This window comes from Portunus trituberculatus, chromosome 5 (genome assembly GCF_017591435.1).
Source record: "Portunus trituberculatus isolate SZX2019 chromosome 5, ASM1759143v1, whole genome shotgun sequence".
Classification (NCBI taxonomy): Eukaryota; Metazoa; Arthropoda; class Malacostraca; order Decapoda; family Portunidae; genus Portunus; species Portunus trituberculatus.
The window spans coordinates 4453895-4476928 of record NC_059259.1 but is presented as its reverse complement, the minus strand read 5'-3'; the positions used below and the strand labels follow the sequence as shown (position 1 = coordinate 4476928).

The 23034-nt window shown below is 38.8% G+C and overlaps 2 protein-coding genes across 7 annotated transcripts in view; one reads left to right on the top strand and one right to left on the bottom strand.

Moving 5' to 3' along the window:
* LOC123513661 overlaps positions 1-507 on the bottom strand; it is a 28714-nt gene extending 28207 nt beyond the window's left edge. Inside the window, exon 1 of the mRNA XM_045270972.1 lies at positions 412-507. Within this exon, the coding sequence (XP_045126907.1) occupies positions 412-492 (81 nt within the window). The 5' untranslated portion in view covers positions 493-507. The remainder of the gene's footprint in view (positions 1-411) is intronic.
* On the top strand, positions 423-23034 carry LOC123513709. 6 transcript variants are annotated; one of them, XR_006677435.1, is made up of 13 exons: positions 423-767; positions 2244-2417; positions 3557-3633; positions 4092-4217; positions 4989-5142; positions 7048-7156; positions 7571-7727; positions 8395-8609; positions 9089-9306; positions 17162-17423; positions 18952-19042; positions 20237-20372; positions 21178-23034. XR_006677435.1 is itself a non-coding variant. In XM_045271095.1 (9 exons), the coding sequence occupies exons 1-8, from the start codon at positions 731-733 to the stop codon at positions 8602-8604; spliced, it is 1044 nt and encodes a 347-aa protein (XP_045127030.1). In that variant the 5' UTR covers positions 423-730; the 3' UTR covers positions 8605-8609; positions 9089-13230. The 6 variants fall into 6 exon arrangements, 2 of the variants coding, with proteins under 2 accessions (XP_045127030.1, XP_045127048.1); XR_006677434.1 differs by having other exon boundaries at positions 20237-20377; XR_006677438.1 differs by having other exon boundaries at positions 451-767; positions 4092-4214; positions 20237-20377.

The following is a 23034-nucleotide window of genomic DNA, read 5'->3' as shown; positions in this document are numbered from 1 at the left end:
AAAAGAAAACGAGAGAAAAAAATAATGGAATAACTGAACATTTAGGCTCGTTACCCCGTCTCTTAATAAACCTACCTACCCATCACAGATTTTATGGATGAATTGAAACGACACATATTATATTTTACTCATTTTACATCTTTTATATTTCACTCCTAAATATTTACTAGGAAAGAAGACACATAGAACAATAAAAAAAAAAAAAATCAGATAAAGTGGACATTATAAGCTAGAATTAATAAACTTATGCATTTATCACAACTTTTACAGGGAAATTTAAACCACACATATTTTCAAACACCCAAAATTGTTATAAAAAAACAAAAACAAATATAAAACAGAATAACTTAACGTAGATTTAAAATTCGCGGTATTTACACCTGCCGCAAAATCTCCAATCTGGCAACTCACCTCACCTGTTCTCCTCACCTTTCCAAAACATTTCCCTTTTTTGAGCACAAGCGGGAGTTTTACCACCTCCACACTCACCATACTCACCACTCACGCACTTCACCACTACCTCCACCTCACCACGCTGGGGGAAGGCTGGGGGAGGCGGAGAAAAGCGTGAAAAAGAGTGACGTCTCCTCTTATCTCTTGGACAGGAAGCGGATAGAACAGATCGAGGCTGGACGCTGTTACTGGCTGTCTCTGTTTTCTCTGTGTCTCTTTCTCTTTGTTTTCTGGTGTGTTTGTGAAGGTTTGGGTGTGGGTGTGGTGAGGTGCTGTGATGGCTGCTGTCAAACCCAAAGTGCTCGTGTTGGGAGGTGAGTCTCGTGGTGTATCTGGTGTGGTGGGTGTTGTGTTGTGTTGTGGGTTGGGTTTGGTTTTCATGTTTTCTATTTTTTTTATTTTTTTTATTTGGGTGGTTATTTTTTCGTTTTTTTTTATTTATGTTTTTTTTCTTGAGTTCAGCTTGTAGTTTAGTAAAGCTAACAATGCTTTTTATTTTTTGTAGCTAAGTCAGATCACACTAGCCCAGTGGCCCTTAACTCAAGGAGGTGCCTGGCTATGGGGCATCAGTCATTTCCAAGGGGGACGCAAACCCCTGGAATAAAGCATGAGTCTATAATTATGTTTGTCACTTATGCATGGCTGAGTTATGAGTTTATGAAATATGCAAAAGTATCACATGTCTTTAAGTATTGACATTTTCTTTCAATTCAGGGAGGGCATTGTATTCATAGATGCAAGACAGGCATGGAGGGAACGAGGCGTGGCAGTAAAAGTTACGAACCTCTGACTTGATCTAACATAATTAAACCAAACCTAGACTAACCTAACCTAATATCAAACGTCAACACCATAAACTGAAAAATTTGCCTCGCTCACCAATACCCTACTCGCTAACCTTCTGCCAGCCACTTTGGTCCACCTTTCCCTGGTCACCAATCACTTTGACACACCCAATCTCTGAACTGGAGGGAAATTGCAAAATGTTTCCTTTTCCAGCACTAACTTTTTGTGGATACTTTTTATTTTATTTCACACATTGTTTCTGTTGCTGGTAATTATGTGGTGTTGCTGTGAAAAGGGTGAATTTCTCTCTGTTTGGCTTTAGGATTCACTAATGCAAGAGTTAACCAGTACTCTCAATCATTCATCCCTTTCTCTGGCACACTGTGGAACTCCCTGCCTCCACCTCTCTAATGCTTAACCAGTACTCTCAATCATTTGCCCTTTTCTCTAGCACACTCTGGAACTCTCTGCCTGCTTCTGTATTTCCATCTTCCTGTGACCTAAACTCATTGAAGAAGGTTTGAAGGCATTAACTCTCTTACTGCTTGGGGACTGGCATCTAATTGGGCCTTTTAGTTTAAGTTTTTGCTGCCCTTGCTCAGATTACACCCTATTACGTTAAAAAACCCTTAACCTAACCCAACCTAACCTCGCACCACCCTTCCTTAACTTTACCTTTTTAATGTAACCCTTTCTTAACCAAACCCTTTTTAAAACTAACCCTTTCTTAGCCAAACCCTTTTTAAACTAACCCTTTCATAACCAAACCCTTTTAATGTAATCCTTGCTTGACCAAATCCTTTCTTTACTTACTTTCTTATCTTTACCCTTTCTTAAGCAGACTTATCCCTAACCTAACCTAAGCTATCTTAATGTAACCACTTTTTAACCTAATCTAGCCTCCTAACTTAACCTAACTGAACCTAACCTTATCTTACCTAACCCAAATTTAAACCATAGCCTTCCCTAACCTAACCGTCCCTCACCTCCCCATGTTTCCCCAGGATGCGGGTTCATCGGACGGTACGTGGTGTGTGAGCTGGTGGAGAAGCAGGTGTGTTCTAGCATCTGTGTGGTGGACAAGGTGCCGCCCCAGATCGCGTGGCTCAATGAGAGACAGTCCAAGGTGTTTGCCGACGAGAGTATCACCTTCCGCAGCGCCAACCTCATCAATGCTGGTGAGATGATGGGAGATGAAGAAATAGTAGTGGTGAGATGCTGAGAGATTAAAGAAATAGTAATGGTGAGAGGGTTTGTGCAGAAAAGTGTTGGTAAGGTATGAGAAATAAATTAAAATGGTGTAAATAGTTAATGAAAGAAATAGTTATGGTAAGACATTGGGAGATGGAGAAGAAATAGTAGTGGTGATATGCTGGGAGATAGACGTTAAAGAAATAGTATTAGTAAGATACAAGAAATGAATTAAAATGATGTAAAAAGTTGATAAAGAAATAGTTATGGCAGGACATTTGGAGATAGAGAAATAGTAGTGATGGGAGATAGACAGAAGAGAAGTAGTAATAGTAAAATGCAAGGAAGAAATTGAAGTGTGAAAAATTGATAAAGAAATAGTAGAAAAATAATAGCAGTGAGACGCTGGGAGATAGATGGTAGAGAAATAGTAGTGGGAGAGTGCAAGGAATAAAAATTTAAATCGATAATGAAGGCAGGGAGGTTAAGAAATAGTGTACTAGCCTTAGAAATAGTGTGTCAGCCTTAGAAATAGTGTACTAGCTTCAGAAATAGTGTGCTAGCCTAATGATTTATCTCTCGCACCATGGTGGAGATCGCAGTGTGGTGCTATCAATAGTGTAATAGTGATAATAATAATGTGTGAGGTATCATTAACCCCTTCAGTACTGGGATGCATTTAGACCTTGAGTTTTGAGAATGATTAAACAATATTACAGGTAACTCTCGATTTACACAATAGAAGTGTTCCAAGAGGCATCGCATATTTCAAAATTTGCATAAAACAAACTTGTGATTCTTATAAGAAACAATAGATATTAGGGGGAATGCGGGATGTGGTCCAAATCGTGTAGAAGCAAACTGATCGCGCAAATTTGATTAATTACAATATTTTTTCGGTCGCGTATTAACAAAAACGCATAAATTAAACACGCGTAAATGAAGTGTTACCTGTATTTACATTAGGAAGGGACTATGGAGGTCAGGAGATTAATGGCCAGAGTCTTCACTATTCTAACCCCCACATAAGTTTCTGAAGCTGTATAAAAATATCATATAGAAAGCAGAATGAATAAGAAAATGTGTTATAGTACTGAAGGGGTTAACAGTGCCTCTCTCTCCTCAGCCTCGTGTGCCAGTGCCTTTGGGGAGGAGGAGTGGGACTGGGTGATCAATGCCGCAGGGGAGACAAAAACTGGACAGGTGAGGAATAAGCTGACCTGTAACCTAACAAGGTGAATGATGATAGGAATGAGTGAAGAATTGATATTGATAGTTAGATAAAGATGCAAATGAAGGGGAAACTGTAGGAAGGATGAATGACAATAGTGGTAATCATGAACGACATCCTCCTCCTCCTCCTCCTCCTCCTCTTCCTCTTCCTCTTCCTCTTCCTCTTCCTCCTCCTCCTCCTCCTCCTCCTCTTCCTCCTCCTCCTCCTCCTCCTCCTCCTCCTCCTCCTCCTCCTCCTCCTCCTCCTCCTTTTCCTTTCCACCACCACCATCTCCTCTTCCTCTTTCTTTCCTCCACCACCACCACCTCCTCCTCCTCCTCCTCCTCCTCCTCCTCCTCCTCCTCCTCCTCCTCCTCCTCCTCCTCCTCCTCCTCCTCCACCACCACCACCACCACCACCACCACCACCACCACCACCACTGCCGCAGGTTGACGCAGTGTACCATGAAGGCATCGTGCACCTGTCGACCAACTGTGCCAAGGAGGCGGCCAAGAGGAGAGTGAAGGTGTACTTGGAGGTGTCGGCTGGCACCATGTTCTCCGATGACAAGGTAGTGGTCAGGTTGCCTACTTGCCTTGCTTGTTTATTAATTTATTTGTATTTTTTTTGCTTATTTGTCAATTTATTTATTCTTTTTATTTGTTTGTTTATTTTTTTTATGTAGGAAAGAGAGCCAGCCAAGGGAAAAAATAAATAAAAAGATTAAAAGAAGCTCATTTATTTTATTTATTTTTTTATTTACCTTTTTATATTTGTTTCTTATTTTTTTTTTTTTTTTTTTCTTGTGTTTTTTGTCATTTTTTGCTGGTATTATTTACATATTTATTTATTTTTTTGTTGATTTATTCGTTTATTTATTTATTTTTCTATTTGTTTCTCAATTTTTTTTCTTTTTAGTTTTTCTTTTTTGTTCTTTTTGCTGGTACTATTTGTTTATTTATTTATTTATTCATTGATTTGTGCATTTATTTATATATATATATACTTTTTATTTTTGTTTCTCAGTTTTCTTTTTTTCTTTTTTTGGGTATTTATTTATTTATTCATTCATTCATTTATTTATTTATTAATTAATTTATTTAGGTATTTATTCATTCATTCGTTTTTACTTCAACCACCCACACCCACAAAAAATTACCTCAACCACAAAAAAATGACCTCAACCACAAAAAAATGATCCCAACCACAAAAAAATGACCCTAACCACAAAAGAATTACCCACAACCACAAAACAATTACCCCAACCACAAAAAAATTACTCCAACCACAAAAATTACCCCAACCACAAAAAAATGACCCCGAACCACTGTTATCTTCCGCACAGGTGGCCCACAAGGAGACCGACTCATGCACACCCTGGAAAGTGGCGGGGAAGTGCAAGTATCAGGTGGAGGAGGAGATTAAGAACATTCCAGACCTTAATTGGATCATCATAAGGCCCGCCACTGTGTACGGTGTCTCGGATCGCACTGGATTGAGTAAGTGTGTGGTGTGGTGTGGATAAAGTTGGATTGGGTTAGGTTAAGTTAGAATAGTTTGAGGTTTGGTTAGGTTAGGTTGACTGTATTGAGGAGTTGCACACATGGACGACAATGGCTATGAGCAGTCACATACCAAATGCTGAGGCAACACATTTTCCTCTTTACGTACCATATGTACCAATACCATGGCTATACAGGTAGCTCTTGATTTACGCGTGTTTAATTTACGCGTTTTTGTTAATACGCTACCGAAAAAATATAATTAATTAAATTTGCCCGATTGGTTTGCTTCTACACGATTTGGACCACATCCCGCATCCCCCTATTATTTATTGTTTCTTATGAGAATTACAAGTTTGTTTTATGTGAATTTTGAAATATGTGATGCCTCTTGGAACGCATCTATCTTGTAAATCAAGTGTTGTCTGTACTCAATATAGATCGATTCATTATTGAAAGTGAAGGTCAGCCAGCAATATGGGAAATACGCTGCAATAAATACAGTAATAAAATTTTCAAAGCGAAGTGGCGTGTCCTCATACACACAGGCAACTCTTGTGTGGCTCAGTCAAGACAGTCATTTAACACCTCCAGTACAATGACACTTTTCCATATTCATTCTTACTATTTGGTGATTTTATACAGCTTCAGAAACTTATGTGGGAGTTTAAAATAGAGAAGATTCTGGCCATTAATCTTCTGACCTCCATAGACCCTTCCTAATGTCAATAAAATTGTCTAATCATACCCAAAATTCAAGATAGAAATGCGTCCCAGTACTGAAGGGGTTAATCATGTTCCAGAGTATTTGTGTGGTGAATACAAAGTCATTCGTGTGTTCCCAGCCTAAGTGACATGAGACAGGTTGAGCATCTGTGGTGGTGGTGGACGATATGTTAGTATTTTTCAACAATAGCTACTGCATTTCCCTTTTTTTTTTTTTTTTGCTATCTCTTATGGTCTTTAGTTCTTATTGTGTGTCTTTTCCTTGCCCTGCATTTCTGTCCTCTCTTCTCACATTTTTTACCCCAGCTTATCCTCCCAAGATCCCACAAAACCAGACAGTATTAACATTAACCCTCTCAGCACTGGGACGCATTTTTACCATGAGTTTTAGGTATGGTTAGACAATTTTATTGACATTAGCAAGGGTCTATGGAGGTCAGAAGATTAATGATCACAGTCCTCACTATTTCAGCTCCAACGTAAGTTCCTGAAGCTGTATAGAATCACCAAATAGTCACCAGAATGAATATGGAAACACGTTATGGTACTGAAGGAGTTAACCTTTCTAGAGAGATACAGGGAAGAAGAGGGTAGACAAGGGGAGAGAACTGCCAAGTCTCAAAGGAGGGAAGGGATGAGAGAGAGGAAGTGGAGGAGGTAGAGCCATTTGAGAGAGCAATGTTAACCACCCTTACTAGAGAGACTGAGACAAAGAGGCTGGGAGAGGCAGGCAGGGGAAGTGAAGGAGGGACAATTGTTTGAGAGCAATGTTAACCACTAAGTATACAAAACATCACTGTGAAGGTAACAACACCACTGCATCTCTCTCTCTCTCTCTCTCTCTCTCTCTCTCTCTCTCTCTCTCTCTCTCTCTCTCTCTCTCTCTCTCTCTCTCTCTCTCTCTCTCTCTCACATTCACACAACTCACCACTCTCTCTCTTCCTCTCCCTCCCTCACATTCACACACTCACCTCGCCTCCTCTCTCCGTCCCTCACACTCACACATTCACCTTCGCTCTCTCTCTCTCTCTCTCTCTCCATCCTTCCCATTCATATACACACTCTCTCTATCTCTCTCTTCCTCTCCTCTCTCTCCCTCACCTTCACATTCACTCACCCTCACTCTCTCTCTCTCTGTCCCTCACATTCACACACTAACTCTCTCTCTCTCTGCAGCCACACGCCTTGTATTTGGAGCAGTGTACCGTCACCTCAATGAGCCCATGAAGCTGCTCTGGGATAAGAACCTTTATGTCAACACTGTCCATGTCACTGATGTTGCCAGGTACGTGTGTGTGTGTGTGTGGTTTTACAAGGTATATAAATAAGATGTTTCAATTTATTTAGTATTATGAAATGGATTATTAATAACTAAAAATATTGATTATAATAATTTGTCTATTCATCTGTCTGTCTGTCTGTGTGTGTGTGTGTTTGTCTCTCATTTTCCTTTATATACATACAATATTGTACTCTTTATCTCAATCACCACCTCCATCAATTTAGTCCTTGTCTCTTTTGTCTATCTCTTTATTTCCCCTTTCATTGCTTACACACACACACACACACACACACACACACACACACACACACACACACACACACACACACATCTTTATTTCCATCAGTTTCTACCCAATTTCCTATTAGTCCATCTCTCCATCTCCCTCTTCACCACCACCACCACCACTCATTGCAGGGCGGTGGTGTGGCTGTGTCAGAGGGAGAAGGTCCACCAGATATACAACGTGGTGGATGAGAACAACACCACACAGGGCAACATCACAGAGATCGTGTCCGACATTTTCAACATCAACTACGACTACTGGGGCAATGTGTTCTCCAAGCTGGCCAAGGTGAGAGAGAGAGAGAGAGAATGTTCTGGGATGTTATAGTTATTAGAATGAGAGAGTTAGTTTTTTTTCTATCTCAGTCGGTCAAGGGCAACAAAAATCTGTTAATAAGAAATACGTGCCAATTTAGAAGCTAGTGTTTAAAGAATTTGTATACATTTTTTTCTTATTTTTGTAACTCATTTGTTTTGTCTATGTGTGTGTGTACTTGTCTTATTACTGTCTGTTGAAGTAAACACACTACATACATGAAACCATTTGAAAAACAGCACAAAACATGCCTAACACAAACGAAAGATACACACACACACACACACACACACACACACACACACACACACACACACACACACACACACACACACACACACACACACACACACACACACACACAATAAATAAATAAGTAAATAAAAAAAAAATGATAATGAAATAAAAAAACAGAATATACACACACAGTAACCAACCTCACCTCATCTCACTGGATTTTCCCCAATTAACCTTTCTTAACTCCACAACCTACCCCTAATGGAACCAAACCAAACCTCACCTCACTTGACATAACCCAACCTAACCTAACTTAACCCTCTGTTTTTCTTTTCCAACCCTTAAGCTAACTTAAACTAACCCAACCTAACCTAACCTAACCTCACTTTATGTCACCCACCAGACCGACACACTGGGGCTGGTGACAGATGTGAACGACAAACACCTGGTGCCGTGGGCTGCTGTGTGTTCTGCCGGGGGTCTGGAGAACACACCCCTCACCCCGTACATAGACCAGGACTCCGTGCAGTGCTGCCACCTACACCTGGATGGCTCTAAGCTGCGGTCCGAGGGTTCACTTACTCCTTCCCTAAACCCACCAAAGAGTTACTGATGGAGGTGAGAATAGTAGCAGTCGTATTTATTTATTTATATATTTATTTTATTTTATTTATTTATTTTCTTTCTCGTGTCTTCATTCTTTTTTCTTTTTCTTTCTTTTGTTTTGTTGTTGTTTTCTGATGGAGGTGAGAATGGTGGCAGTATTTATTTTTTTATTTATTTTATTTATATTCTTGTGTCTTCCTCTTTCTTCTTTTGTTTTCTTTCGTTTGTTGTTCTTTCCTTTTTCACGTCTTTTGTATTTTGTTGTTGTTCTCGTTCTCCTTTTCTTCTTCACTACTCATCCTTCCACACACTCAAAAAAATAAAGGAAAGGCAAATATTCTCTCTCTCTCTCTCTCTCTCTCTCTCTCTCTCTCTCTCTCTCTCTCTCTCTCTCTCTCTCTTTCTCTTTCTCCCTCCTTCTCTCTCTCCACCTCCTTTTCCCTCCTTCCCTTACTGCCTCTCTCTCTCTCACACCTTCCCTTCCTTTCCAGATTTTGAAGGACTTTATCAACATGAAGGTCTTCCCAGCCAATGCACTTCCCAGCCAGGATTAGTGCCAGCCAGACCCAGAAGTGCCAAGCATAGGAGAGTAAGAGGTGGTGAATTTTGGATGACACACCTTCAACATTTTCAGCGCCTTCCTTTCTTCCTTCACCTGCTGACGACTTGTTAATGAAGCACACTGCACCTGCCTGCCTGAAATTTACCTGTAAGAGTGTGAGAGAGAGAGAGTGAGGGAGGAGAAAGATTGATTGGTTTGTGTAATGAGAGAAAGGGAGAGGGAAAGGGAGGGAGTAGAAGTGTTTTTGGGTTAAGAGAGAGAGGAATTTGGTGTTTTTGAGTGTTAGAGAGAGAAATAGAGAGAGAGAGTGAGTAGGAGTGTTGTTAGTTACTGTTTAAAGAGATTTAGTTATTTTACAGAGACTGACAGATAAAGGAGAATATACAAACTAATTAAAACTTGTCAAATTATACAGATAGAGCAAAGAATAGAGTAAATATAAGTAAATAAACTAAATATTAAGATGTAAGGGTAAGGCAAGAGAGAGAGAGAGACTACCAGAGAGCTGTGTTTCATGTGCCAAGTATATTGTTGTATATTGACGTACGTGTTGATGTTTAGATTTACGTATGTGTGTGCGTTGGACAGATGGACAGGGCTCCCTAACGTAACCCAACACGGCCTAACCTAATCTAACCTAAAGTATTGTAACCTAATCTAACATGACGTAATCTAACTTAACCTAACCTAACCTAACAGAGCAACTTATGACCCTATTTAACCTAACTTAACTGAATTTGATGTGATCTAGTGTAATGTAATCTTTCTTGACCTAACCTAACCTGACGAAGCCTAACTTAGCCCAACTTAACCTAAACTAAAATAAATTAACCTAACCTATCCTATCCTAACCTAACCTAACCTATCCTATCCTATCCTATCGTAACCTAACACTATCTTGTCTCCTGTACTGTTTTATTATTTATTTTGCTTTAGTTTTTTGTACTAAGTCCCCATGTAATAATTAAGTCCCATTTTTCTGTGATTTGATGGTGTTTCCAATGGGGGACTACAAATTTAGACCTTATTAATTATTTTTTTGTTTTTGTTTTTATATATTTTTTTTATCATGGATTTTTCTGCATGATTTTTTTTTTTTTTTATCTCGTTTTCTTGTTTTTTATTACGTGGAAGATTTTTTGTTGTTTTCATTTTTTTTTTTTTTATCTTTTCTGAATATTTTTTGGAAGATTGACTTTTTTATTGCTGTTCTATGTTTGTCAGTTTTGTTCTTCAATTTTTTCTTGGTAATAGTTTGTTTTGCCGAGATTCTTCACTATTTGTGGTGTTTCTTCTTTGTCTTCCACTGTGTTTCTGGAAGTCAGGAAGAGAGAGATAGCTTTTCTAAATTGGTGTTCTATATTTTTTGTTCCAGTTTTTCTTGACAGTAGTTTAATGTTTTGCCGAGATTCTTCACTATTTGTGGTGTTTTTTCTTTGTCTTCCACTGTGTTTCTGGAAGTCAGGAAGAGAGAGATAGCTTTTCTTAATTGGTGTTCTATATTTTTTGGTCTATATTTTTTCTTCCAGTGTTTCTTGACAATAGTTTAATGTTTTGTCGAGACTCTTCAGTATTTGTGGTGGTTTTTCTTTGCCTTCCACTGTGTTTCTGGAAGTCAGTTGATGATTTCCTGATTATTTATTGGTTTGATCTACACTTTTTTTTTTTTTCTTTGTTATTTGAATTGACAAGCAAGAGATGTTTTCGTAAATTCTTCCACACTATTTTTTTCGTTATGAATTTTTTTCTAATTTGAGAATTTGCATGGACGACTTTTTTTTTAAGTAACGAATAAGATACACACATTTTTTGTATTAGTTCTTGTTCTTTTTTTGCAGTTTTTTATTAATAATTATGTTTTCTGTAGTTCTTTTTAACATATTTTATTATGAACTATTTTATACTGAGATTTATGTATCAGTTTACATTATCACGTATATTTTACAACATTTTCTGTGATTAATTGTCAAGTTTTCTGTGATTTACCAAGACTGCATGAGGGACAAGAGAGTGAGACTGCCAACACACCTCCACTAATTCAAGACCTCCTCCACTAGTGCAGGTTTTGAAACACAACACTGACTCAACAGAAGGTTAATTTGAACTACAATCGATACAAGCCATAGAGAATTAGTGAATCAGTGTGTTTGAATGGGTTAAAAGTACTTAGGAGGAAGTTACCTGTTTATTGGCTGATTAGTGTTATTGATGTTACCTGTGGGTGTGTGTATGTGTGTGTGTACCTCAGTGATGCTTGTGTATGTGTGTGTATCAGAGATGTTTGGCGGTATATCTGTGTGTGCATCAGTGAGTGTATGTGTGTGAGTGTCTGTCAAGAAGGCGGAGTGTGGCTGCCGTGTGGAGGGTGTAGCGGCAGTGGCAGCAGCGGCGGTGGTGGCAGCGTTCCGTGTGCCGTGTGATATCCTGTGCCATACAAGTAACCACAACATTCCTCATTGGTGATAAATGTGATAAGTCTCTGTGCCTTCCAGTCTTCGCCGCCACCCCGCCGCCACCTGCCACCCGCCTCCCCCATAGTGCAGCCCACCCCATCACCTTGCCTGGCTGGGGTCGGCTCGGTTAGGTTAGGTCGTGATATAGTCTGACTTGGCTGGATTAGATTTGATTAAGTTTGGTAATTTTGTTTTGTTTATTTACTTATTTATTTATTTTTGGTACGGTTAGGTTAGATCAAGTTAGGCTAGGCTAGGTTTGGTTTGGGTTTCATTATTTTATTTTATTTCATCTTATTTTATTCATTTTTATATTCATTTGTTCATTTAGTTTGGTACCGTGAGGTTAAATGAAGTTAGGTTTGGTGTGACATGGTTTTGGTTTGGTTAAGTTAGGTTTGGCTACATGAAGTTATATTCTAGCTTGGTTTGGTTAGGTTAGGTTGGGTTAGCTTTGGTGTGACATGGTTTGGTTTGGTTAAGTTAGGTTTGGCTACATGAAGTTATATTCTGGTATGGTTAGTCTAGCTTTGGTTGGGTGAGATGAGGTTGGCATGATTAGATTGAGCTTGTTTTGTGTAGTTTGTTAGTGCTGATATGTGGGAAGTGTCAGATGTCAGGTTATGTCAATTTATGGGATGTTGGGTCAGATTTGGATAGGTCGGGATGGACTGGGTTAGAGGAGGGTAATTAGGTTAGGTTAGGTCAGTTTAGGACACTTAAGGTCACCTCTGGGCCAGATATTAGGTGTGTCAGGTGAGGTCAACTTTGCCTAACCTCACCGATCTTAGACAAGACTGGAGGAGATAAGGACATGATAAATCCAGAACAAAATTGTGGGATCTGATGATTAAAGTATACTGTGTGTGTGTGTGTGTGTGTGTGTGTGTGTGTGTGTGTGTGTGTGTGTGTGTGTGCACAATAATGAAAGTTTATAGGAGATTAAAACATGTTAAATTTGATATAAAGTTTATTGAAATTTTAACATATATGATTCAGAGAGAGAGAGAGAGAGAGACTTATACTATAAAAAATAACTTTTGATATTTTGAAGTGGAGTAAAGAACAAAGACAGAGATGCATAGAGGAATAAGGAAGAGAGAGAGAGAGATCATCTGTCAATCTTACTTTACAACAATAGCCAGATAATTTATGCTATCTCACACACACACACACACACACACACACACACACACACACACACACATTCATTATAGGTAGATAAGACTGCAGAAGTTGTATTATTATTATTAGTATTGATATTGCTCTGACTTAGGACATACACACAATGGGTATGTTTTGTGTATTCTGTCCCTTGGCCCTTTGCACGAGTTTTTGTGTCATTGTTGGTTCTCTTTGGGTGTTTTTTGGTGTGTTTTTTTAAAAGAGAGAGAGAGAGATGGTTTGTTAGATAATGAGAACTAGAGAGGAAGAGGAGATGGAGAAGAAAAGTTTTAATGAGAGAAAAAAATGCTAGAGGAGAATAGTCATTGAGAGAGAGAAAGAATTTTTGTTCGTGTGAAGAATAGATCTTGAGATAATGAAAATGATTACGAGAGAAAAAATCTTGTCATTGTGAGGAAAGAAAAAGAGAGAGAGAGATTGTATTCATTGGAGAGAGAGAGAGAGAGAGGAGTTTTTTACATGTTCGTACATACGTGTGTTTACAAATATTTGCAGTGTTCACTTTTTTTGTGTTTTGCCGGAGAATTTCAGCAGAGCCTCAATTTTATGCAGCGCTTGAAAAATCTGGGAAATTGTCCAGAAATCTTTAGGAAATTTGAGATTTTCTTCTGAATTGAAATCTTAGGAAAAAAATCAGAAATCTACCAAATCTTGTGAAAATGTATGTAAATTTTCAGTAAATATGAAGAAATGTGCAGTAGATCTAAGAATATATGATATGAAGTGAATTTAGAAAGAGTCTATAGGATTGTGGGAAATTTTAACAAGTCTGGTATAAGTTTGGGAAAATCTTCAGAAGTCAGGAGAATAAGTCAGGAAAGTTTAAAGTCTTGGCTAAAATGTAAAGAAAGTCAAGTAAAACCCTTTAGAGCAGCATTATTGTTGAACTGTGTGAAATGTGAGGCTCTGCTGCACCACCTTTGTTTGTCCTCAGTGTGTTCACCCTGCAGTGTGATGCCGCTGCCGCCGCCGCCGCTGTGCTCACATCATCCAAACACCCTTATTGTATTATTATTATTATTATTATTATTATTATTATTATTATTATTATTGTTGTACACATGTTTTGTTGCACTGTGCATTTTGGAAAGTTTGCCATCATGTGATGTTTTTTTTTTTTATTCTTTTATTTATATATTGTTTTATATCTTTGACAATCTAATTAATTAATTTACTTGTTTTTATTTTATTGTTTACATTGAATTCTTGAGGGAAGTATCATATATATATATATATATATATATATATATATATATATATATATATATATATATATATATATATATATATATATATATATATATATATATATATATATATATATATATATATATATATATATATATATATATATATATATATATATATATATATATATATATATATATATATATATATATGAAAGTCAAGAAAATAAGCAACATATCAGCATTTTTGTGATATCATTTATTTATTTAATTTACTTTTTGTGTAGTGATGATAGTTACTTAATTTATTTAATTATCTTGAAAAGTGTCATCCCCTTTTAACTGTTAATTAAGTACTTACTATACATAAATCCAATATACGTACATACATACTTACATACATACATGTATACATGCATACATTCCAGTTAATAATATGTAAGTTTGAAATATTGCTACAATATTATGAATAAGATATTATTTTTTGCTTCTCTCAGTGTTGTTCTTGTTCGTTTTTACCTTTGCGCGTTGAATTGAACATTGGCCATTACTACTGTGCCGTGTGGCAGAGGGTGTGGCGGTAACGCAGGCTGGGGCAGGGGGTGATGCAGGCCACTGGAACACTGCCACTGACCACTGACGCTGCTCCCTGCTTCCACTCACACTCAGGCCCTCACTGGCTGCTGCTGGTGCATGCCTTGCCTTTCAACCCAGAAGTGTGCCTAACTATCATTGCAATTCTACCAAAACCATTACCAATTGAAAGTTCTCTAATACTTTAACCAAAAACAATATGGCATCTTACAAATAAGCGATGGTTTGGACAGAAGTACAAGTTAGATTACAGGCTGGTGAATGAGTGAGAGAGCAGGTCAGTGAAGCCGTGTACCATGTCCTGTGACCTCGCGTGCCTCAGCTACTTATCGTCACGCACTGCACTGTTATCAGAAGGTTTTTTCTAGTCTTAAGTGCACCGCAACAATGGTGATGATACTCTGCATGCATGCGTACAGTCTGTTCAATAAAGTATGTATGCCTGCTGTGTAGTCTTTGCCACCCAGCTCCAGTGTGGAGGATGCAACTGTGTTACTTTATTTTATTTGCTGATTTGCTTTGACGTTCCTCTGTTCAGTGAGTGTAAAAATTTAAGTACAATTAGGATAAAGTTACATATACAGAGAGATAGAGAGAGAGTGGTGGGGTTTGCTTGTAAGTGTGTTTGTTTACATTATGTGATTTTATGAAGAAGAGAATGAAGATGAATAGAAAAAAGGAAGAGATGAAAAGAGGAGGAGGAGATGAGTAGAAAGAAGAGGGATATGAAAAGAGAAGAGAGAAGAAAAATAATGAAATATATAGAAAAAAAAGGAATATGTAAAAAAGAATGTAGTATAACATGGAGAGAGAGAGAGAGAGGAGGAATGAGTCTTGCAAGAATGAGGTGAACCTCACTTGACTACTATTTTTCCTCCTCTGCAGATGTGGAAAGAAAAAAATTTATCTATGACTGGCGTGGACTAGGGTGATAATCATCTGGAGGAGGAGGGAGGAAAGGGGCTAGAATTAAGAGGACAGAGTGTGATTAATATGTATTGAGATGATAAGAAAATAAGAAGTAGAAGAATTTACTATTTTGCACTCTCGCTTCTATTCTTTACTGATTAACTTGTCTATGGTCAGAGTAGATCACTACTGGGAAGGTGAAGACGTTTGTAGTGACTGGTGACGGACCTCATGTGCCCACTGCCCACCTCACCCCAGGGTCAGGGCAGGGTGCGTCACACACGGTGCTGTCACTGCTGTCGTGCTGCACACCGCTGGACGTGAAATGGTGCAGACATTAGAAGAGATAGCGGTGTGCTTGTGGAGAATGATGGTGTAGTAGACTCCCTGCCAATCCGGGCACATATATTTTGCAGTAGCAATACCTGGCAGATCCACACCAGGTAAATGCTTCAGGTTCCCTTTGATTGGTTAAACTCCCTCAAAAACTAAGGCTTAAAGCTCCACCCACTTCATCCTCCCCCTTCTGGTCCATGCCCTGCCCATCTCCATGACCTCAAAACGTCACCATGATACCATCTTCCTCTCCACCACTCTTGTATAATTATGTGTGTGTGTGTGTATTAATTTCTTTGTTTTTCTTCATTCACATAGCAAATACCTCACATAGCTTATATATCAACCTGTGCTTCGTTCTGGAATTGCATTTGCATTTCCTCTTATTGAAGAAAAGTAAGTAAAAGAAACTTGAGAAAAACTGATCGATACATGCGCGACGGCAACTTTGGAGTCGGAGGTGGTTGCCATCAAGGTAGGTATAGGTCCCATGGTACCATGATAGGTCCTATACCTACCTTGGTTGCCATGACCCCAAACTATCGACATGATATATATATATATATATATATATATATATATATATATATATATATATATATATATATATATTCTTTCTAAATTGATGAAATGTTTCATTTTCCAATATGAAAATTTAAGCACGTTCTTTGTAGTTTAGATATTAGGTTTTTATTACACACAATATAATTAATTTTTCATTGGGACAGCATACGGAGGACTGGAATAGATATGTAGTCATCCCAATTTTGGTCCGCTAATCCCGGGCAAGTTCCAGCTATCTGGTGAGGATGTTCGTTCCGCCTATCATAGGCAAGTGTGATAGCCGCCTTCAGACCGCCTTCCGAGCGTTATTACTCACTAGGGAGGCTGGATTGAATATTGAATATGACAATTTTTAATCATGTAAATTCTTTAATTCATGCCTTTCATTATTATTATTAGAGAGAGAGAGAGAGAGAGAGCTGAGCGGTATAAGTAATAGTAATAACTAATAAATTTCTTGCTGTCAAGTTTTCCCGCCTTTTTCCTGTGTAAACTATTTTCTATTCTGTAATAAATGAAATGTATAAGTGTTGCATTGCTCTTATTTTATTTGGTATGATTAATGGTAACAGCTGCATGACACTTTCCTTGAGTCATGTTAATGTTCACTACAGTGGCACATCTTTGAGCCAGCCTGTCTTTATCATGACTGTGTCAGACACCGTCCAAAACTGTTTATTCTTCTTGTAGTTTGGCCGTATTAAATTTTTTCCTCGGTCAGCCGGTATACTTCTAGGGTGGCATGTATTTAATAAACTGGTGTGTCCCTTTCAGAGCTGGTGCACATTGCTACAAAGAGAAGACTCCATTGCAACTCAGGCTTTACCCTTGGGAAAACTGGCAGTTTTATCCTACTGGATTCAGCAAGTCCAGCCTGCACTACAACAACACAAACAAGAAAGTGTCTGCCTCTGACAGCTCCGTGACTCCGCCCCCGGCGCCCCGCCGTCCATGGACTCCATTGAGTCAGCCCCGTCATGTTTTCCGCTTTCCTCGCCGTCTCAGCTGTCACGCAGCCCCCTGACTCGCCACACAGGTAAGTGAGAGACTATTTACTTCTCAGGCTCCTCAAGTAACAGGTGTCATGACGGATACAAGACAGGAAGTTAGGAAAAGATAAGGTTGGTCTCCCGCCAAATGTGTTTGCATGTTGCCTCTCGTCACTGTTTGTGTTGCGTGTGTATCCTCGTGTTTGTACACGGAGCTGTATCTTTTATATGAGGGAAAACTGGCCAAGGGCAGCAAAGGGTGAATAAAAAAGTCCACTTGGTTGCCAGTTCCCATACAGGTCGTAGAGGGCTAGCCTCTTCATCCCTCAAAAAAATATGATAAATGTCTTGAAACCTTCCTCCAATATGAAGTCAAGGGGGTAAATGTTTAGTATGTGCCCTTGTCAGCTGCGCAGGACACGCTGACACGCTGCGTGTTGTGGTGCGACACACGCGACACACTACCTGCTGTGTACTGGACACTCGTCCCACGCCTACGTACTAGGTACACTATCAAGTTTTTTTTATTTATTTATTTATTTTTTTTTTTTATCTACGCCCGGTGGACTATTACTGACTCCTATTGATGCTTTTTGAAATGAGCTCATCACGCCAAAAACAGATTTACAATAATCAGTTTTAGTGAGGTTTGGTTAGTTTAGTTTTAGGGTTAGGTTAACTTGGTTGAGTTTGTCAAGGGAACCAAAACAGACCAAATTTTGCATTTGCTGAGAAGGTCTAAGGAGACAAATGGCCATATTCAGCAAACAATGGACCTCTTGTCAATATTTACCACAAGATAGCAATAGATGCAACATTCCAGCAGTGAGAAAGAGGCTGAAGACAGTCAGTCAGAGGAGAGGAGTTGATAAGACAAGATAAGCTTTTGATTCCATCCTATCTAATAAAACTGTGTGAATGGAACCACCCCATACATGTGAAGGATACTCCATACATGGGCAGATAAGACAGATGAGATCCTTGTACAGAGTTAGCAGTTGCGAATGTAAGAAAAACTGGTGAAGGCGCCTCAGAATGCCTAAGTTCAAAGAATCTGTTTTAGCAAGAGATGAGATGTGAAGCTTCCAATTTAGATTATAAGTAAAGGACAGACCAACCATGAATGATAAACTAAGCTATCGTTCATCTCCCCGAGAAGATAAACTAGCCTAATGTCTTGTAACCTAACCTAACCTAACTTCCCATAAGATAATTGTACTATGAATATTTGCCTTGTTATTTTTTTTTTGTATCATGACAGACACCAACAAACTAATGGTACAATAAAAGAGAAGGTCACACAAGGTACCTATCATGACCATACCTATTCTTGTTACCACTGCCTAGAAATGTCAGCCGTTTTTATCCTAGATTTGTTTGTATTATATCCTTATTTATTACCATTTGACACCAAAACATTACAAAGATATGCAAAAGTAGAAGATTCAAGGAAAAAAAAATATATATATAAGCTGTGACAATTCATTCCATAATTCTCTCTCTCTCTCTCTCTCTCTCTCTCTCTCTCTCTCTCTCTCTCTCTCTCTCTCTCTCTCTCTCTCTCTACACACACAGGGACATCAGGTTTCAGTCATGAAGTTTGATCCGCACCACTCCACTCTCCCTTATTTCCAGCAAGGGAGACTGTGTACCACATCTCACGCAGGTAAGGTTGTGTGTGTGTGTGTGTGTGTGTGTGTGTGTGTGTGTGTGTGTGTGTGTGTGTGTGTGTGTGTGTAATTCACCACCACAGTCGCCTGCTGGTCACCCAGCCAGTCTTCCCCATTACGGAGCGAGCTCAGAGCTCATAGACCGATCTTCGGGTAGGACTGAGACCACAACACACTCCACACACCGGGAAAGCGAGGCCACAACCTCTCGAGTTACATCCCGTACCTATTTATTGCTAGGTGAACAGGGGCTACACACATTAAGAGGCCCATTTGCCTCGCTGCACCGGGACTCGAACCCGGTCCTCTCGATTGTGAGTCGAGTGTGCTAACCACTACACTACGTGGTGTGTGTGTGTGTGTGTGTGTGTGTGTGTGTGTGTGTGTGTGTGTGTGTGTGTGTGTGTGTGTGCAGTGAAACAGTTAATGAAATTTTGTAATGAAGAAGAGATGAATTTTTTTTTTTTTTTTTTTTTTTTTTATATATATATATATATATAGCCTACAGCACCTGTAGGTCTACTTGAAGAGTATGGAAAGTGCTGTTCAGCTTCCACCCATTAGCAGCGCAGGCAATTTTATTTATAGTGGTACCCATATTAGGGCCCATATCACCATCCAAGCACATCTTTGGTGTAAGGCAATTACATCAAAGAACCTGGGTATCATGGTGACATGTAGGTAACTTTAAACCACTCGACAAATGACTAAGTTTCAAGACGGCATGTGGTGGGATTTGAACCTATGCATGGATGTCTGCCTGATCCCACGCTCACCACCTTATCTCTTAATTTTGTGTCTGTCAAAGATGAATGTGATCAATCTATGTGTTATTGATTTCTTTGTGGAAGCATCTCTGTCAGAGGAGGGAGAGACGAGTGGCTGACTTGTATTTGTGTGTGTTTGTGAGTGGTGGTGTGTCTCTGTAAGGAGGGATGAGTGGCTGACTTGTATTTGTGTGTGTTTGTGAGTGGTGGTGTGTGTGTAAGGAGGGATGAGTGGCTGACTTGTATTTGTGTGTGTTTGTGAGTGGTGGTGTGTGTCTGTATAAGGAGAGACAAGTGGCTGACTTGTATTTATGTGTGTTTGTGAGTGGTGGTGTGTGTGTGTGTAAGGAGGGATGAGTGACTGAGTTGCTCATGTTCCCTGGATGTTGGTGAGTGCAATGAGGGTTTGTGTTTTCCCCACAGGACATGTTGCACCGGTGGCGTGGCATCGAGGGAAGCACCTCTTTGTATCCCTGTCCAGCACTTTATTGAACACATGAAGGTGCTCCAGAGTTTCAAGAAGGGTGACACACACATAAACACACTTTGCTGCACTCAAGTAAGGTAAACAAGTTGTCAAGTAGTAGTTATTTTGACATTGTCGCCAGTTTTTCTCACGTTCCAACTGCTAACTCTGTACAAGGGCCTTATCTGTCTTTGTATGAAGTACTCTTTGCATGTTTGAGGGGATTTCACTCACACAGTATTGTTAGATTGGATGGAATCAAAAGATTTTTGTCTCATCAACTCCCCTCCTCTGACTGACTGTCTTCAGCCTCTTTCTCACTGCCAAAATGTTGCATCTCTTTCCATCTTATTATTTTCATGCTAACTGTTCTACTGATTTTGCTAACTGCATGCCTCCCCTGCTAACTGCATGCCTCCCTTGCTCCTGCAGCATCATTGCACAAGGCTTTCTTCTTCCTCTTGTCCCTATTCAGTCCAACCCTCTAAAGCAAGAGTTAACCAGTATTCTCAGTCATTCATACCTTTCTTTGGTAAACTCTGGAACTCCCTGCCTGCTTCTGTATTTCCATCTTCCTATGACTTGACGTCTTTTAAGAGGGAGGTTTCAAGGCATTTATCTAATTCTGTACCAATCTTTTAGGGAACTGGCAATTCAAGTGGGCTTTTTTTTTTTTTTTTATATATAACTTTTGTTGCCCTTGGCTAGTTTCCATCTTGCATAAAAAAAAAAAATAGTGTGGCTTTGCTTGGCTAGGTTTTTGATATACATACGTACCTTCCTGTACCACAAATGTGATTACAAGTGAGCAGTTTTCACAATTCAAGATTGCTAAGATGACATGAAGGTAAATGATTGATAAACATGAACTTTTGTTGACTCCTTCTTTTTGTTGCAGGCTTTTGGAGGTCCAGCAGCACATTGCACACTGCACATTGCACAGTGCTTTCATAAACGTGTGTGCAGAGTGCAAGACAGAGTGGCAAGGATGGAGGATGCCTCAACATTCACAGCATCATTGGTTCATGCTTTCTTTTTTTGTGGAAAGTAGTGCACACAGTTTTAACTGAAGGATTATATGTCATCATTCATATTCATAGATTTCATGACCTACCATTGTGTTGACTATTGTGCATCAAATCACTTCATTACATGTCAGCATATATTTAGCTACAAGGAGTAACGGTTTATGAGATTTGTAATGTAAAAAAAAAGTGACTTGTAAGAGATCTTGCATTATGAAGATTTGTTTAAAGATGTTTGTTTATCAGCATGATCTAGTTGTGTCGGTCTTAACAGTCCAGACTGTACAGACATGGACCATTGGCCATTGCTCTTCCTACAGGTGGAATTTCAGTCAACACTGCAGGGTGTGTGTGTGTGTGTGTGTTCAGCTTTGTGGGCAAGTGTGCCAGTCATTTCTTGATGTCTGTCTTTCATTTAGGTAAAAAATGTTGTGTAAATAGGTTTATATACATTTTTGAGAGAATATTTAGATTGATTAAATAGTAAGTTTCTCAGTTTTGTAGAGCTTTGCTGTTACTGTTCTGTGTAAGATTTCAGGGGCCGTATTCTATAAACCATCACAGCTAATGAAGTGATTGTAGCAAGACAAAATTTTAGACACAAGTCCCTCTGTGACAGGCTCTAACCTTGTGACTCATCGTAAGTGCCAAGACAGGGTTCAGTCTGTTGTAGCGCTGCCAACTGCTATCTTAAAATTCTCGTCAACATGTTGGGAGCTTGGCTGTATGTACCATAACATGATCCCTGACAGTTTTCAATATTAACTAATGATAAATACCCGTAATGATGACTAAATAATATCCTTCTTTGATGCAGTAATTTACCATTATAGATAATTGCAGAGGAGTACAATCAATTTTCCCCAAACTCAAATAAACCTTGCCCTGCATGGCCTGCATGTGTCGTGTGTCGGGCGTAATTTTCTGTTCGTCGTTTCTCTTGTCTGGATACACAGTCTAACTATTCCCAAAGTTGTAATATAATGTCAAAATAATTTAAATTGTTGAAAATTATGTCAAGGAGCTATTTTTTTGTATTCATATATAAAGTTGACAAGTAATGAGGCTAAACATTGAGTGAGACTTGAGGCTGACTTTGTAGAATACGGCCCCAGAATGATGGTCTGTGTTTTGTATATTTATGGTGACAATGTAGTGTTGCAAGGGACAACATGCTGTTTGAGAGCAATGCCATTGTGAAATGCTTAAAGAATAATTTTACGGAGATGATAGTTCCTCACAGATTTTGCAGTGAAAATGCTCTCAGAATACTTTCAGAACTTGTAGTTACTTGTGCAATGAAAATACTCTCAAAACACTTCTCTTATGTTCTTATAGTCATTTTTTGTTATATTAGACAAATGTATGGATGGCAATGATAGGTGGAGTGAGGCAGACCTGTTCACACAGGCACTGCTGCCATGTGTGTGGAGGCCTCATGTTTCCTCTTGTAACTTTCTTAATTTTTGTTTCTGTAATACTTTTGAAATAATGTAAGTTGAAAACATTCCCAGAGTAATGTAATACTGGGAAAAATTGTCCAAAGTTGAAATTTTCAAAAATTATTGTTGAAAATGCCAAAATTGTACAAATTCTGCTAGTCCAATGTAAAAATTACTAAGTTGAAAATTGTTAAAATTCTAGTATTGTACTGTAAAAAATTTTCTAAGTTGAAAATTTTTGTAGAGTTTTGTTGTGAAAATGTTTGAATAAAAGTGAAGGAAGGGAGA